The 17031-nt window shown below is 40.0% G+C and overlaps 1 protein-coding gene across 9 annotated transcripts in view; it reads left to right on the forward strand.

Annotated features, from left to right (window-relative positions):
* Window positions 1–1000: 1000 nt before the first annotated feature.
* FIP1L1 (factor interacting with PAPOLA and CPSF1) overlaps window positions 1001–17031 on the forward strand; it is a 44046-nt gene continuing 28015 nt past the window's right edge. For 2 of the 9 annotated variants that reach the window (XM_030013404.2, XM_030013424.2), the window contains exons 1-9: window positions 1004–1340; window positions 2192–2231; window positions 4596–4653; window positions 8153–8256; window positions 10446–10507; window positions 10707–10814; window positions 11969–12099; window positions 12382–12450; window positions 14737–14846. In XM_030013404.2, coding sequence (XP_029869264.1) covers window positions 1259–1340; window positions 2192–2231; window positions 4596–4653; window positions 8153–8256; window positions 10446–10507; window positions 10707–10814; window positions 11969–12099; window positions 12382–12450; window positions 14737–14846 — 764 coding nt within the window. In that variant the 5' untranslated portion in view covers window positions 1004–1258. Of the gene's footprint in view, window positions 1341–2191; window positions 2232–4595; window positions 4654–8152; window positions 8257–10445; window positions 10508–10706; window positions 10815–11968; window positions 12100–12381; window positions 12451–14736; window positions 14847–17031 lie in introns of all 9 variants that reach the window. The other 7 variants (XM_030013451.2, XM_030013460.2, XM_030013415.2 and 4 more) reach the window with 6 other exon arrangements.

A 17031-nucleotide genomic window follows, 5' to 3' on the forward strand; every position in this document is an offset into this window, starting at 1 on the left:
CCATTTGTACACACGACTGGTCGAAACTCGTTTTGACAGTTTTTGGTACTTAAAATTTTCTCATGAATCTTGCAGTTGTTAATGCAGCATTCACAGATGTGAAGTGAGAAAAGCATCACTAAAAGTAGCTTGCTACTTGCCACCGCTTTTAAAATAAGAGCAGTTTCTTCACGAAATGTGTACTTACGCTCTGGAACACTCAATGCACGCTATGAACGTTAAACTCTTACTGGAGCTAAAAATAAAACTAGGCAATTTGTGGAAGGGAAAAAAAATTTTATGAAGAGTTGTTAAACCTAGAATATTACCTCCAGCTGGGAGAGTCCCTGAGCCGAAAGCTAGGACAGCACTAGCAGAAGTAGCAGCAGCAGCGCGTTTATCCTGTGGTTACGCTCCCCCCCCGGCAGCTGCCATCAGCCGCCAGTAGAAGCACGGCACTGGACTGTACGTGTGTTCGGCCAAGTCCTGCTTCTGGAGGTGGGCGAGGATGCGCTAGAGGAGATCGCCACGCTGCCGGTGCTCCCTGCTGAGGAGACGGACGGGCGTTTGCGGATGGCGAAGAGCACAAGGACCGCCGAGAGGCAGCGGAGACAAAGGGCAGCGAGAGGAAGGACGGACGGCTCTCGCAGGCACGCCGCGCCTCGGGAGGGTGTGGGGAAGGCGCAGCCGAGGTGAGTGCCGCCGACTGGCAGCGCGCAGAGCGGGGACCGGCCTCCGCGGAGAGGGCAGTCCCCGGGCCCGGCGCGGCCGCACGGCCGCTCTCCCCCTTCCCCTCCGGCCCGGCCCGGCCCGCTCCGCTCCTCCTGCGGGCAGCCGGGAGGCCCCTCCACTTCTCCCCACTTATGGCCCCCGGCCCGGCAGGGCCCCCCGGCGAGCGGAGGGCGCCGGGCCGCGCCCGGCCACGTCCCCCCCCGCCGCCCGCCCTCCCTTCCCTTCCCTTCCTCCCTCCCTCCCTGCGCGGCCGGGCGCCGCCGGGCCGCCCCCCGCGTGCCCGTGCCCAGGGCGCCGCGGGGCCGGGCCGGGCCCGCTTCCTGTGCGTGTCACTCAGCCGGCGGGGGAGGGGAAGCGCCGAGCAGGCGGCGGCGGTGCCTCCGCGAGCGCTGGCGTTGGGCCGGGCGGCCGCTCGCGACCCCCCGGCCGCCGCCCGGTCGCGGCCTGAGGCGCCGGCGGAGGCCCGGGCAGGGGCGGCGGCGCTGCCCGGCGGCGGGAGGCCCCGGCGCCGCCGGGCCTGTGCCCTCGCTTCCCGCGGGAGGCGGCCATGTCTACCGGCGAGGTGGAGCGGCTGTCGGCGGACCTCGGCGGGGCCGCCGGAGACGAGGAGGAGGAGTGGCTCTATGGCGGTACGGACCCTCCCAGACCCCCGTCCCTAGCCCGCGTCCCCCGCACGCCGTCCCGGCGCTTTGCCCCGCCAACGGCGACGGGGTGCGGGGGGGGGGGGGGGTAGGCCGCGGCGTGCGCCGCCTCGCCTCGCCTCGCCTTGCCAGGCCGGCCGGCCGGCCGGCCGGCCCGCCCGCGGCTGAGCGCGGCCCGCACCTGCCCGGCGAGCCGGGCTGGCCGGCGGCCGTTTAAAAGGGTCCCCCCGTCCCGCCACCCCCGCGGCTGCTGAGTCCCCTCCTCCTGGCCAGCCCTCCGGCGGTGCGGTCCCGGGCCTGTGCGCGGCCCCCTCCCCGCCGCGGCGGTGGCTCCCTGCCCCCTCCCCCGCGGGCGCTCGGCGGTCGCTCTCTGAGGCGCCGAAGGTCTCCCGGCCCCCTCTGCCCTGGCCGCGCAGGCCGAGGCGGCGTGCTGGGCCGCCGAGGCGGGAGGCTCGCATGGCGCTCCTGCCCCACACGCACCCCTGGGGCGTCCGAGCCTCGCCCCCGTACACCCCCCTGCCCGGGCTCCCAGCGTTGAAGTACTGAAGCAGCCTTAACCTCTTACGCATAAACTTTCTTTACAACTTTAGGGACTTTCTTTACGTTCAAATCGTAACGAAACCTGTAAACGGAACCCTGCCCCTGTGGTGGACCTGTCAGTACAGAGCACTCTGAGGGCTCGGGGGTCTGCTTGGCTGATTTCACAATTGAAACGTTATGAAAATGTCTCAGTAGTAACCTGAAGGGTTGCCTGATAATCTGCGTGGCAAGATATCTGTCACGGTTGGTGTTCGGGGGATTTTATTCTTAACCACCGTGTTTCTTTTCTCTTGTGATAGATGAAAATGAAGCAGAGAGACCAGAGGAAGAAAAAGCTAGGTGAGTATCTTGAGAACTGGGGAGCCCTGCAGTGTGGCCACACAAAAGTTGTATACGTTACGTTCTTCTTCCCAGTTGCTTGAAAGTCCGTAGCACCCGAACACACTCTGGTGTCTTTGAAAATCACCTTAAGATAGTATGTTTCGCCTGCTAGAATGACTTAGCTTTTCTGTGAAATGGTTTTACCTGTGAAATTGGGACACTTCCGTATGAAAGTTATTTTAAGTTTTAACTGTATGGACAGCAGTAGCCCCTCACAAAATACCAGCAGGTCTTTTATTTCTGTAATTATTGTGCTTTGCAGTCTTAGTAATGGATCAGGACTTCATTTGTTCTGGATGATTTAGAAATTGAAAGACAGTCTTGTCTCCCAAAGAGTTTACAATGTAGTTACGAGAAGAGGAATACAAGGAAGCAGTGGAAGATTACCAGCTAGCTTGATGTGCAGGTTGCATAACACATCTACTTTGGGTTTTGGGGTGGTTGTTTTTATTAGTAAGAGAGTATTTGAAAGAAATTTAGAAAAAGCTTTGGAAGCGTTTGAGGGAGCCAGCTTGATTTATAAGGGGCTGTATGAGAGAGCACAAAGATGCTCCTTTGAAAAGCTAGCTAAGTTGATGGAGGTTGGTAGCAAGGACTGACTGGAAATGGGAATAAGTCTCTCATACTGAATGAAAGAAGTCTCACAATTGATAAAGTATGGAAATTGTTGATTGTCAAATTAAACAAATAAAGGGGAAGCCAATGCAAGAAAACCTGTGTTTTTACTTTTTATAAATGCTTCCAGTCAACAGAGATTTTTTTCAATGAGAGCTCTTGAATTTAGTTACCCTTGGTGGACTTCTTGTCGTAAGTTTGCTCAGTTGCTTTTTTGAACTGACATCAACTTTTGACAGGCACAGTGAGATACAGCAGTAATGATCTCTACCACTTGACTATATACAATATGGTTTTGAAGCAGCTACTAGATGCAATTATTTGATTCCCATTAGTTCTTGTAGTATAAGAAAGAGTAGTTTCCTGTCACCTTTTCCATGTCACTTAACAGTGTTCTAGACCTCTGTCGCATTAGTCTTGAATCATCTCTTTTCCAGAACAAAGAGTTCTAATTATTTATTTGCTCTTTATTTGGAAGCTATTCCATATCAATTGATTCCCTTTGTTGACCTGGTACCTTTTGTCAGTATTACTGTTGTTTAAGAAAATTACTTGCATGGCAACTGAAATGATCTTTAGAAACAGTGGTGTTTTACTCCGGTTTCTGGTCGGTAGTGTCTAGCTTGGCATTTGTCTGCCTCAATACATAGTTATGGACTAAAAGGCATAACAAATGGTAGCTTATGCATCTTATGAGTTGTGTTTGGAACTCTGGAAGTGTGGTGACAGTTTACCTGTTAAAAGTTTTGGTCTCTGGCCTCTCAGTTTTGGCATTCTTTGTATATATAAAAATCATGAGGTTTTATTCAGATTCTGTAGCTAGTCTGTCATTTTCCTGGGTGGTGAAGTGAAATGCTCAAGCTTGAATCCTTGGGGCTGTACTTGGTCTGTGTTGGGTTTTGGTGCAATGCTCATGAGTGGGTATTTTGCCCACAGAAGACAGGATCAAAATCATTCTATTCAATAAAAATTGGCAGTTGCTCACTCCATTTCAGAAATATCTTTTCAGTGAAAGAATATTGTTTCTAAATGGCTCCCTGCTTACTCTGCTATTTGTGGTGCAATATCCTAACGGTTAATGGAACTGTGGAAATGAAAATATTGCTGCTTAAGAAACAGCAGTAGGTAAGCCCAGTGAGACAGCTCATTTGCATGGATTTGACAGTGCTGGTCATTTTAGGTAGACCAGTAGTTTTAAAATTTTTAGTTTTCAGCATACAGTTAAAATATAATTGAATTAATCATTGAATTGTAGCTATTCCATATGGTGGAAGAAAATTTCACAATGCAGATATGGGAATTTTGATTCAGTGCAACATTACCTATGGGTATTTAAATGTTTTTTCCATTATGTCGGTGAAAAGTGTCAGTCTGCAGGGGCGGGAAGCTGTTATTCTCCCTTCATATATTATGGAAGATTTCACTTTGATTTCAAAAGAGGATCCAGGTGTAATGCCTTATTATGTCCAAGTATTCTACAAATATCCAGTTAGTATGATTTATGATAGCTAAATATTATCCTGCTAATATAAAGTTATATTCATCTAGAAATTTTTTCTGGTTTTTTTTTAATTAATGCAGAAGATAGCTGGAGCTTTGGCTCTTCTCTGGAGTGATGTAGCAAGGCTTTTTTCATTAGCTGATATGTGTGAAATACTATCTGCATAAATACCTAGTTTCATCTTTTCCTGTTTGTTTTTGTTCAAGTGCTCCACCCCCACCTGGAAACGAAGAGGACGCAGCAGAAAATGGCATTGTGAAAACGGTAGTTTTAAATGTTTTTGAAATACTGCTTTAATTTGTTTTGGCTTAAGGGGTATTCATAATTTGGCTAGGACTTATAATTAAATGAATTAATGCGGAAGTGTATGCCTTTGATTTTTTTTTTTTTTTTTTTTTCATAAAAGGTGTTTGACACTATCTGCAGAAACTCTGTAGAAATTACTAAATCAGGAAATCTGATTTCCAGCTGCAGTCCACTTTTTAAATCTAACTCACAGAAAATAAATGAATAGTACTTCCATTTTTGGGGGGGGAAAGACTGTGCGTCAAGACAGCTGTCGGTTCTCAAAGATACCCTTTTCAAAATGATACTCTCTATTTTTCCTCACTGAGAGGAAAGTAAAATCCTCTGATCATTTTTCTTTTTTGAACGTGATAAACAATCAGCATTTGCAGAACTATGGGAAAATGCGGACCAAGAGATGAATAACACGTGCCTTTCAGGGGCAACAAAACAGACTTGTTTGGTAGTAGTCTCCAATGTTCAGTATAACTTCAGTGTTAGTATGATGAAGGAAAGGACCAGGAAATGAAATTTGCAGTTGCAATGTTAATAAAAGGCCTCAATTTACTGTGAATGGGAACAGTTTAAATTTGTTCTATGAAAAAATTGTAATTTTACCTCACTGGGATTTTTTAGCTTATATTTTGCAAGAATTCTCTTAAGTGATGCAGAAACCATTATCATGATACTTGTGCAAGTTCTAAGGACTGGCCTCTCTCAAAAGTATATTTTTTTCAGTAAGTCTGATACCTTAGTTATAAAAGATATTACAACTTACTGAAAGTTGGGGAAAAAATTACAAAAACTTAAACTTATTTCAGTTGTTTAAACTGAAAAGCTCTTTATTTTAAGTGCACCAAAGGCTTTTTGTGCTGATGCTAATACTATAAGTGGGAAATAGATTTAATATGTTAGGTAAAAGGAGACAATAGTATCCTTTTTTGGGCTCGGGGATCTAAAAATATTTCTGAAAATCCTCATTGGTGCAGTTTCCTTGTACTTGCATATCTTTGTGTTTTTCACCTATATAAAGCCTAGCATTGTTAGGATATCATTAGAACATCTCCATAAAACTGAGAACTTCATGGTGAAAGGTGCACATGAAGGGTCAGCAGCGACCTAGAAAAACGGATGGTGTTCAAGTTGGTTGAATAAGAAAAGGTGAATATTCCTGTGAGGAGGGAACTAAGAAATCATTGTTTATGAGTGAAATTGGGTTTGGTTGAAAAGGTACATGCTCCAGACAAAATTTTATTTGCTGTTTGATGCATTTGTAGTGGCGCTCTGCTGTGTGGGTTGCCTGGTGTGTGAGAGAGTGGTCAACTTGTACTTTTCAGCAGTGGGGCATTCAAAGACTGTCTTTCATCTTCAGCTGTTATTTACAGAATATCTATGCTGATCTAGACACTCCCCCCCCCCCCCCCCCCGTTAGACTCTTAAATGTTATGTAAATTATATTAATGTTGTATAGCAAGCTATACAGCTGCTTATTTTTGTCTTTATTTTGTCTAATTTATGTACCAGGCAAGTTAATAAATGGTATAATAGATAAAGGCTGGAGTTCAGCTGTGCTTGGATAACTAACTGCAGGCTACCTGGGCAGAATCAACTTTGGTATGTTCAGCCTCTTGCTGAAAGATTCAACAAATATGTGAATAAGGGTGATCTGGTTGATAAAGTTCACTTGGGTTCCACAAAGTTTTTGAAGAGGTTCCTCACCAAAGGATTTCAAGAAAACTAAGCAGCTATAGGATGAGTCCCACATGGTTAATTGATGTGTAAAAATAGAAAACAGGGTAGAAGTAAAGGTTCAGTTTTCATGTTGAAGGAAGTCACCTCCAGTGGGGATTCCCTGGAAAGTTGTGCATAACCTGTGGTGTTTAATATGTTTATAAATTACTTGGAAAAGGGGTAAGTTGTGGGATCACAAGTTTTCTGATGTTACAAAGTTATTCAAGATAGTAAGAGCAAGGACTATCTGTGAAGAACTGACTGGTTAATAAATGGTTATTGAAATTCTGTATAGAGAAAGAAGAGTGATGTTCATGGAAGGAAAAACAGGTTTACAAATAAAATGGTGGTCTCTGAGCTGATCACTGCCACTTAGGAGGGATGCACTAAGAAACACAGAAAGATCATGAAATTGATGGTTAATTGCTTGTCTGGAGTCCAAAAAGCAGTTAAACCTTGGAATCTACAGAAAATGAATAGAGAACAAAATGGAAGATATCATTATACCATAAATTCATGGTTCAGTTGCACCCTGAATTCTGTGCACTGTTCTGTTCTCCTCACATTGTAAAGGCTTTACTTCAACTGAGAAAAGTTGAGAGAAGAACAGCAAGAGTAATCAAGGGAGCTTCCATACAAGGAGTGGCTGAGTAAGCAAGGACTTCTTAGCCTGGAAGACAGGCATACGTAGGATATGATGAAGGCTAACAAAATCATGTGTGGAGACTATAAGGATTCACTCCTCACAGTCCCTTTCATAGGAGAATTGGGACTGTTAAATGAAAGTTGTAGGAGCCATGATGAAAACAAATAAAAGAGGTTGGATCTTCATGCAGTAGACAGTGCTATGGAACTCCTTGCCAAAGAGAGTGTCGCTGCTGGGAGTTTTTATGAGTCCAAGGGAAGTCTGGGCAAGTACTTGAGAAAATGATCCATTGGGGGTTACTAAACAGACAAACCGTAACTGGCTTAGGAGATACCCTGAGCTGATAATAGTCAGCAGCTGAAAGAGTGTTAGGGAGGAGCATCATATGTGTTTGCCCTGTTTTTTCTCTCCCCTGTGGTCGCTGGGAGGGGAAAGCCAAAACAAAACACCAAACAAACCCAAAACACTGGACTGAATGAACTCTTGGTGTGAACTGGCATGACTGTTTTACTTACCAGAAAGCTTGAATGCAATGGGACAGGACAGCATGCAGTGTGATCTTGTGTCTGTTTTTTTCAGCCTGGTCGCTGAAAAATCTCGAGTATTTTATATAGTTCACTGATGTTAGTAACTGATTAGATTTCTCTGAAGCGCCGTGTTCATCTACAACTGGAAAAACTTTTATTTGAGTTACTCTGGATATGTAATGAAGGATGGCAAGAAGCTAGTCTTGCATATCTTTTAAGTTCTTCCCTGAGTGACAAGATAAGAGTAGGACTGGTGTGTATGAGCTAGATAGAGGGGAAAAAGGATATTAGATAGTGGAAACTATTTTATGTTTATTTAGGTAATACCATGTTTCAGAAACAGAGCTTGGTATTAAAGATACTTCCCTATATTGATCCAGATGTTTCGGATACTTGTAGCATTTCAGCAGATGAGCCTCCTAAGTTTGCTGTTAATGCTACTTGCTTCTGAGTTCTAGGAAAAGGAGGATTTTCTTTCAAAGATTTCTAGAACGGATAGTTTTGTCTGGATTATTTTTCCACTGTAAAGGTAAGTGACTGCTTTTTGTCTAAGCAATGACTTTTTCTTTCGTAGAAGGTGGCAGAGGCTGAGGATGACAGTGATAGTGATAGTGATGATGATGAAGATGATGTTCAAGTCACCATAGGGGATATTAAAACAGGAGCTCCACAGTATGGGTAAGTTATTTGCAAACATTAACTGGGGGAACTTTCAAGATCACATTTAAGTATTAGTTCAGGCTCTTTAATACTTGTTAGTGTCAAATTATATGCATAATTAGTCTCAATTTAGTTTTTTTCAGCTCTTCAACAATGTTTTCAATGATGCAATGACTTGAAAACAAAAAAGTGAAATTAAACCAATGAGATGTCTTAAAGGAAGAGCTGTTGTAGGAGTTAAATTTTGGTTTCAGATTTTGAGAAATAATTGTATTAAGTTTGTAAAGTCAAGAGTTGAGTTTTATTATGGAATGGCTATGTTACATAGCATTTTTAGGGTCATTATTGTGATGGTGACATTTTTCTTGCAAATAGTAGAGTCATAAGCACAAAGAACATTAGAAACGTTTGTCCTTGGTTCTGTTTGTAGTGGATACAGTTCTAATTAGACCTCTATACTTTTAATTCCTATTGATGTTCTCAAATAGGATTTTAATGTACTTCAGGATTGAGCTCCCAATCTCTGGACATAATTTCTCAAGATCATGTTTTAGGCATTTGTACCATTCAAGAAATTTTTTGCTGCTGTTATTGTCCCATATTCCTTCTTCTCTTGATAAAGGGCTTGTTTTTCACTGAACACTTTTGAACAGTATTAATTTTACCCAAAATCATGAAATATTATTTTTTATTACATGGAAGTTTTCTGAGGGAAGTGGTCTGCTTGTTTGTCTTGGGAATCCTAATGTTTTTATGCTTATTAAAACCAGAGTTACTAGGGCGTCGTTTCTTAATAGAATTATGACAGGTCTGCAGGTAGGTCTGACTCATGTATATTATTGTGTTCTTAACTTCAGAATGCAGGCAGTTTACTCATTTTTGAAACATAAAATTTTTGAACTTCCAGTATTTCAAATCCTAAAATAACTGTGCAAATCAATGTAATATAAAAAATAGCAATTCTTTCAGTTCTTTATTTGTGAGCTTCTAATAGCTTGCAGTATGCTTGTGGTGTAGGAAGCAACCTCAAATTTTGTGAGACTAAAGCAAAACTAGATTTATATTCTCAGTGGATTTGCTGGTGCTCTTTCCATGAATACAGAAAAGATGATCCTAACTCTAATTAGAAAGTTTTATGTAGAAATGGTTGTTTTCTGAAAAACCTTTTTTCTGGGCAAATGGGACAGAAAGTTCGTGGAAGGGCAGTAAACCTAAACCAAACTCAGCATTGCTGTTCATTTTAACTTCAGTATAACAAGTTCCTTTCATAGGGTTAAATGATTTTTCATACAGTAGTCAACTGCTTTTTAAAAAAAAGTAACATTTGTTTGACAGTCAGGCACAAATAGAGCATGGCAGATCGGAAGGTTAAATGTTTTGTGTCAGTTTTGTACTGTTGTAGCATTTGAATGAAAACTAATGGAAGTGGTACTGTAAACTATACACTGCCTTCTAATTATATGCTAGTCTCATTATGTTGATGGGTTGATACCACCTGTGAGGGTAAGATACATTGCATGCAAATGGTAGCGAAAGCTACCTCTTAATGTTCCAAATGAACAATACTGTAATTCCTAAGGTAGTTAAATCAGTTCAGTATCTAGATTTCTGAGTGCATTTTTATGAAGAAAGCTCTCAAGTATTTTGGAAAGTGAAATGTTACGTACTTTTCTGTTGGTCACAAGGATAGGTGATTGCTAGAAGTACACTGAAACGGACAGCCTTTCAATCATTGTAAAGAAATGCTTGTATTTTCCACTTCTGTACAGATTAAACGGAATAATTATGAAAAGAGAAAAGGATCTGTCTAAACCCTTTCTTTTTTTTATTTTGTTTTTACTCTAATCCCAGACTGTCATCTGTATCCTTAAATGAACTGCATTTTTCCTTTCTCTCTTCTTCTGGTTCTGTCCATTCTTGTTTCTATCAAGGTCTTTATCCTTTCAACTCAGGAAGAGTGACTGGGACTTGCTTCACAACTGTTTATTAGTTGGAGAAGTTGCTACTGAGCATAGAAAGGTACACTCTCTTCCTCCTAGGCTGATCTCTTTACTTTTACAGTGTTACCAGCTTGGAAAGCTAGAGATTCAGGATGGCGATTGAGCCTGGGTCCAGTTTGTTTCTGGATCTAGCTAACTCGTGTTTTGTGTTTTCTTCTGTTTTAAGAGTTCTCTCTGTCTAATTAGCTTTTTGTTAATTTCTTTAAGTTATGGAGCAGCACCTGTGAATCTCAATATTAAGACAGGAGGACGAGCTTATGGATCTTCTGGTAAGAAAATTTACATAGTAATATTAGTAAAAATGCAAAAAAAATTGTTGATTGTTTTGGATGAAGGAAATAATTTTCACTTCCAAAACTTCTTGATAAATTTAAATCTGACTTTTAATTTCTATTTTAAGTGTGTTGCAACTGTTAAAACTCTCTTTGGTAGAGACAGAAGGCTCTAACTTTCTAACTTTCTTCACAGGTGCAAAAGTTAAAGGGGTGGATCTAGACGCACCAGGGAGTATTAATGGTGTGCCACTTCTGGAAGTAGATTTAGATTCTTTTGAAGATAAACCTTGGAGAAAGCCAGGTAATGCACTGGTTTACATTAACTGATATGTAGGTATTCAGTAGGTTATTTTAATAATAATTCCCATTTACTGCATGTAGATGTTACCTACCCTATAGCTAGAAGATACTGTACAATATAACTTGAAAAAAGCAGCTAAGTTACTTGTTGCCTTTGTGCTGTGCCACAGAGTGTGTTGGTGTGCCATGTTTCTTAGTATACATCCTGCACATATGTCAGCAAAAAGAGACTGTAGGACATGCCCTTTATTTTTTTTAATACATGTATATCCTGAAGTCTCCTTGGAAAACTGTATTTCTATGGAGATTACTGCCATGGGTGTGTGCCATAGGACAGAAGATAAAGCAGAAAGGAAAATAGTTCTAGCAGGTTTGAACATGAAGAATGGTGTAATGTAACTGCTTGTGCTTGTTTGTGTTCATGCATAGACGTCCATAAGCTTTGAAGAAGCTGGTACTGCATGGGCTTTCCATAAGTCTCCTGTCTGTCTTGTCTGATTGGCTCAAGTGATTTGGCCAGACTTGTCTAATACCAGTGTTGGTTGGGTTTTTTTAGTGGCAGTACATCTTGCTGCTGTGTATAGTTTTTCCTAGTGTTTGTATATTGCTTTGGCAATGCAAATAGTGTCTACAAAATGGAAAAAAGCCTTTAATACTATTCTGGTGTTTGAACTGTTAGCTATTTGAAATATATACTGTGCATATGAGTTATGTCTGGTCTCTCTCTTACAATAAAAATACTTCGTGGCATCAAATGAAACTAGGAGTCAAAACGAAATGAGGAGTCAAAATACAGAACAAGCAAAAGGGAGTGGTTCTTCACTGAACATACAGTAAACCTGTAGATCATACATTTATCCTGTTGTAATGATATGGGGATTATAATATGCTATGATATTCTGTAAGTATCTGCTCTCGATCCTTGAGACAGGATGCTAGGCAAGATACTCTTTCTGAGTAAATTTTTCTGTTTTTATAGTCTTAGCCATGAATACTCTGTGTTTACTGATGTAAGACTGAATTGTACATTTCAGTAGTATGTTTTTAGATCAATACCTAATCTGTTTTGATGTTATAAATAGAGGTGTATGTATGTTCAGCAAAGAAAAGATGAACTTTGTAATATCCTAAAAACCTACGCTTTTCTATTTAAAGGGGCTGATCTCTCTGATTATTTCAACTATGGGTTCAATGAAGATACCTGGAAAGCTTACTGTGAAAAACAAAAGAGAATACGAATGGGTCTTGAAATTTTACCAGTTACCTCAGCCACGAATAAAATTACGGTAATTAGTACAACTTTTGTGGTGTTCTACATGCTTTTTTCCCTGAAAAGCTGCTTGTGTGTCATAAGCTTGTTCTGCTCAGTTCAGTGCGTTTGTTCAGTGAGTTTGCACCTGACTCCCCACCCCAAGTCTAGAGTGCTCCTGTGTTGCTTCACTGGCAATTTGTGTGGATAGTGTGACAGACTAGCTACAGCTAGATTGCATCTGTACCATTATTCAGATTGTGGCCCATCACTTAAGAGTTGTATGGTGTCTTAATGGGCAATGTGTTATTTAACTTAGGCTGAAGACAATGCTATGGAAGTAAGACCAAGTGCAGAGATTCTCGATGGCAGATACCATCTTTTTAAGGTGAATTTTAGTAAACTTTTGTTGGTTGCTCTCATTTTTGTTGAGTATTGCTTCCCATGCCACCACAGAGTGATAGAACAACAACTGAAACGGATGTAGCCATTATTTCAAACTCTCATCTTACATCAGCGACTTTCTGCATATGTCACCAAATGGTGATTAAAAAGTGTTGCTTTGTTCGTCACCCTTTTGCAAGCACGTGAGTTAGTGGCCTGGTGAACTAAAAAATTTCCCAGTGAAACTAATTTTTCTTTTATGTGACAGTTTATTTTTAGTTGTAGTGCATTTGTTTGTGCAGATTAAAGAATTTGTGCAGATGTGTCGGGGATGCTTTTGTAGATTATGGCATGTTTATTTTTCCTGTGGCCTTGTAGCTCTTACTGTGTTTTGTAACACTTATCCTTGGCAACTCGGATGTGAAAATCAATCTTCCATATTTTTCTGTTCTCTTGGGATTAGATGGCAATAAATCAAGTTATATATAATATTTTTCCCTTCGGAAATGCTGATTTTCAGAGAGCAGAAAAATCTATATGACAAGATTTATCTTAAGGATTGAACATTTTTTTTCAACTTCTTGTTTTCTCATTTACTCTTTTGTTTGATACTAAAATTGAAATTAAAATACAAAGGTATTTGTTTTGCTTATTTTCAATATGCAGTCATTTTTGTTCTTGAACTGTCATTAAACTGACTTGGAACTGTTTGTTGCCATCTTCTGTATAGTTGACAGAAGTGTCAGTTGCAGACAGGTGTTTTTGTTTCCCCTCATGCTACTTGAGGATATCCAGTCATTTTGACTTTATCTTAGCAAGAACAGATCAGAAGCTCTTCAGGGCTTTTTGCCTTCCTCAGTTATCATTATAATAGTGTTATGGAATGGTGGGCAATGGGAGTTATGATTTGCAGCTGACTACACTCTCAAACTTCTCTGAACTGTTGTCCTGAAGGAGGAAGGATAAGTATTCCAAACCAAAGCTTCCCTATTGCTAGCTCAATATTGACTCTCTGGGGGTCCTGTGATCAAACAGTACAGATAATAATTGCATTGTAAGAGTCTGAAGTAAGAGTTTGTTATGTGTTTTACAAGGAGTCCCTATAATTATTAAGTAATTTCATTAACTTTTTTCCCACTCTTCTGAAATACTGAGTCTCATGTAATTTACATGGTATGTTTGGATTAATCTTCTGTGAATGGCAAGACTTCGTCTCCTACATTTCCCAGTTATTAATTAATAGAAGTTTTACAGATTTTTTTAGATAAATACTTAAACCAAACCTAGTCAGTTTTGGGTTTGGTTTGGGATTTTCATATTTCTGGATACTAAAGTTTAATTCAATTTTTAGTGAATCTTAAGTATTTATGTGCATTTTTGTGGGTTTGGGAAAGAGGTGCCTCTGTTTAGAAGTAAGATTCTGCAAAAGCTTAGTAGTTCACTTGCCTACAAGAAGCTGTGAGATCACAGCCTATATGATGTTATACCATGAGTGAACTAGCTATGTAGAGTGATGTAGCTATGTGGTTGGTACAGTGGCAGCGTCTTTAAAAACTGAATCAGTACAGGTTTATCTTTAATGCTAGTCCATGTAAGTTTTTCTTTCATGTATAATGTGCTGCTGAAGTCAAGCAGTACTTGAAGTACTTGCACCAAAGGTCTTGCATAGCTTTAATAACATGTCTCTGGAATTTTGCGGTACTTCAGAAACAGCAGTATGTTTTTGAAGTATTCAGTCTGAACTAATGAAAAAATCTTTTAAAATTTGCATAACCCAGAGTATGAGGTGACTTCCTGGTATGACTTGGAAATTAAATGGTTGCTAGATCTCATGGTCAGTAAGGCAGACAGAAAATCCACTCAGTTTCTTGTCTCTTGGTTTGTTGTTGGGTAGCAGACTTGTTAGATAAATCTGTCATTAAGATTATGAAGATTTTTATTTTTTTAAGAAGTTTGCTGCTTTTTAAAACTAAGATGTTATTTTGTTCATACAGGAAAATCTACAAGAAAACCAGTTTGGTCTGTTCATGTCCAAATCAAATGCTTGGAAAATAAATATTAAAACTGTCTAATCTTCTGTAATAATTGCTTCTTATATATATTAAACACAGTACTTAAGTAATATATCCTTATAAAATACGGAATTTTACTAGCTGTGCAAAGTTGACGGTTTTTAAAAAATCTGATTAAAGTTGGATTTACTTTCTTTTTGTGTTGGCAATGTGCTGTGTTGAGTGTTGGGGCTACTACACTTCTGAGGTTAAACTAATAATGAAACATTATTTTGAAGGTACAGCAGGGCAGAACTGGAAATTTGGAGAAAGAGTTGGCAGTGCAGTCGACCAAAGCTGATTTCACATCTCCTCCTGCCTTATTCAAATCAGGAATTCCAACAAACAGGTCAGTTAGACAGCTGTAACTTCAGACCAAAAAACTTTTTATACTGTTACTTCTATGTATTTTAAGTTCATGAATTTTGTAGGAAAACAGGAAAATATGTTTCTGTAACAGGTAGAAATGAGGGGAAGAGTGATCCTAATCACTTTTAGCCTTCAGTCAGCATTACACATGAATGGTGTTGTGCCTTCTTGGCTATTCGGGAAAGAGAAAGTAGAAGGAAAGGGGAGAAAAAACAGCAGGACCAAATAACAAGGCAGCTATAAAAATCTAGGTGTTGATGTATGACACCATGTTTTTTGTGTAGAATTAGATTGGCCAACAAAACGTTTCTAGCTAGTGTCTTTATGGGTATTAGCTAACACATCTTTTCAGTTAAACAAGTCGGAATCAGACAGCTGTGACTTCAACAACAGGAAGGATTCCTGGAACCCAGTATCTTTCCTGCAAGGTAGTTTTAGCTTCTCCATATTTAAATATTTTACTATACTTCCTTTGAAATGAGAGAAATTACTTCCTTACTAGGGCTTCTTCCCCTCCTTCTCCCAGTCCCAGGCTTTAATAACTTCTGTCCTTTATATCTAAGCTACTGCTGTTTGATACCTGGCACTTGGCTTAGGATGAATCCATGCTTCTGCTTTACTTCAGTTATCAAGTCATCCTGTTGAGAAGTTTTGGTTCTGTGGAAATTAAAAGCCATTGTATTATAAATGATGATAAGAGAGGTAGAGCAAGTTCTACGCTTTTGTTGTCAACAGTTACAGATTAGCATTTATGACTTGTCTTTAGCGCTGCGTCCATAAGTACCTTGACTACTTCAGAGGCACTTGTGTTCAGTTCCATCCTTTAAGAGTCATTTCAACACCCAAATATGTTTCTCTTGGGTGGAAAAAAAAAATCTTGCTTGATACTCTTGCTTGCGTTTTTCCTCCTGATAGCCTAAATTCTTTTCTGACCTACCAGGTTTTACTGCTCTGGTTTTAGTAGATTTAGTTCTTTTTTTTTCCTTTTTTCTTTGTCTAAGAAGTAGTAAAAGTCTTTCAAGCTTTGTACCAACCCTGTAATTATTTTTTTTTACTTTTGTTTCTGAATTGCTTCTGATGTGTGAAGTTCTTGTAACAGTTCTCAAAATTGAATGTACAGTTCACAGGGTAAGGATTCCAAATCTGTATCTAATACAGGTTTTGTTACAGGATTTCAATTCTTTGTGCATCTCATTGGTGGACAGAGAATCTCTAAAATACTTTAGGAAGTAATTAATGACCACGTTACTAAAATGCAGTTAAGCTTAAAGTTGTAGAAAAAATGCATTGCGTAAATTCTGTGATTCTGTGAAATTTGCATTTGTTGTGAGAAAGCTTAATACAATAAGGTCATACATGTGCATGGTGTAGGCTTCATAAGTAAAATCTTTGTTGTATGCTCTAGCTAGGATAAATCTATCTTACCATAGATGTCTTTATACCATATTTTTTTCTGATACTTTTTTTCTGCCTGAAGTTAGCAATCTCAAGTTTAAGTGAACATCTTTCTGATTTTTAAAGGTTTAAAGTTAGTGTACTGGTTGTTAATCAGAGCTTTCCTGAGAAACCTAAGACATGTCTTTTTTCTTCAGGAACTAAGTTTACCTTAGCAAAGGTTGGGAAACCTGCATATCTTTAAGAATGAGAAGCCAGTAAGTGAAGTTGGTCTGTTGCACAGAGAAAGAGGAAACAAAATGGTACATTTCCAGTTGTATCACTTGGGCATTCCAGTGGTTAGAAAAGGTTGTTTTGTATACATTTATTGTGAATACTGTATTTGTAATTTGTTACAATGACAAAACTGACTTCTTTCCATATTTAATATCTGCTCCTTTGGATACATCTGCTTAAAATAAATTCTTGTGTAAAGAAAAAGATATTTCTACCAAGTGGTCAGAAGAGATTTTGAAAGAAAATTGTATGCTCAAAAGCCTGAGAGTAGCTCAGTGAATGAATACATCTTAACTGTATGGGTTACATATACTTCTACTTGAATGACTTCCCCAGAATGCAGCTACTATTTTCTGTATATAAAAACCTGTATTACTAATTTCTTTATAACAAGGCAGTGTTTTATGTGATTGGACTTTTCTTTTTTCTTTAATTAAAGAGTTAATTTTAGGTAGGCAGAAAATGTTTGGCGGTCCAGCTCTTTGATAATTTAA

Source organism: Aquila chrysaetos, chromosome 1 (genome assembly GCF_900496995.4).
Source record: "Aquila chrysaetos chrysaetos chromosome 1, bAquChr1.4, whole genome shotgun sequence".
In the NCBI taxonomy this organism is placed as follows: domain Eukaryota; kingdom Metazoa; phylum Chordata; class Aves; order Accipitriformes; family Accipitridae; genus Aquila; species Aquila chrysaetos.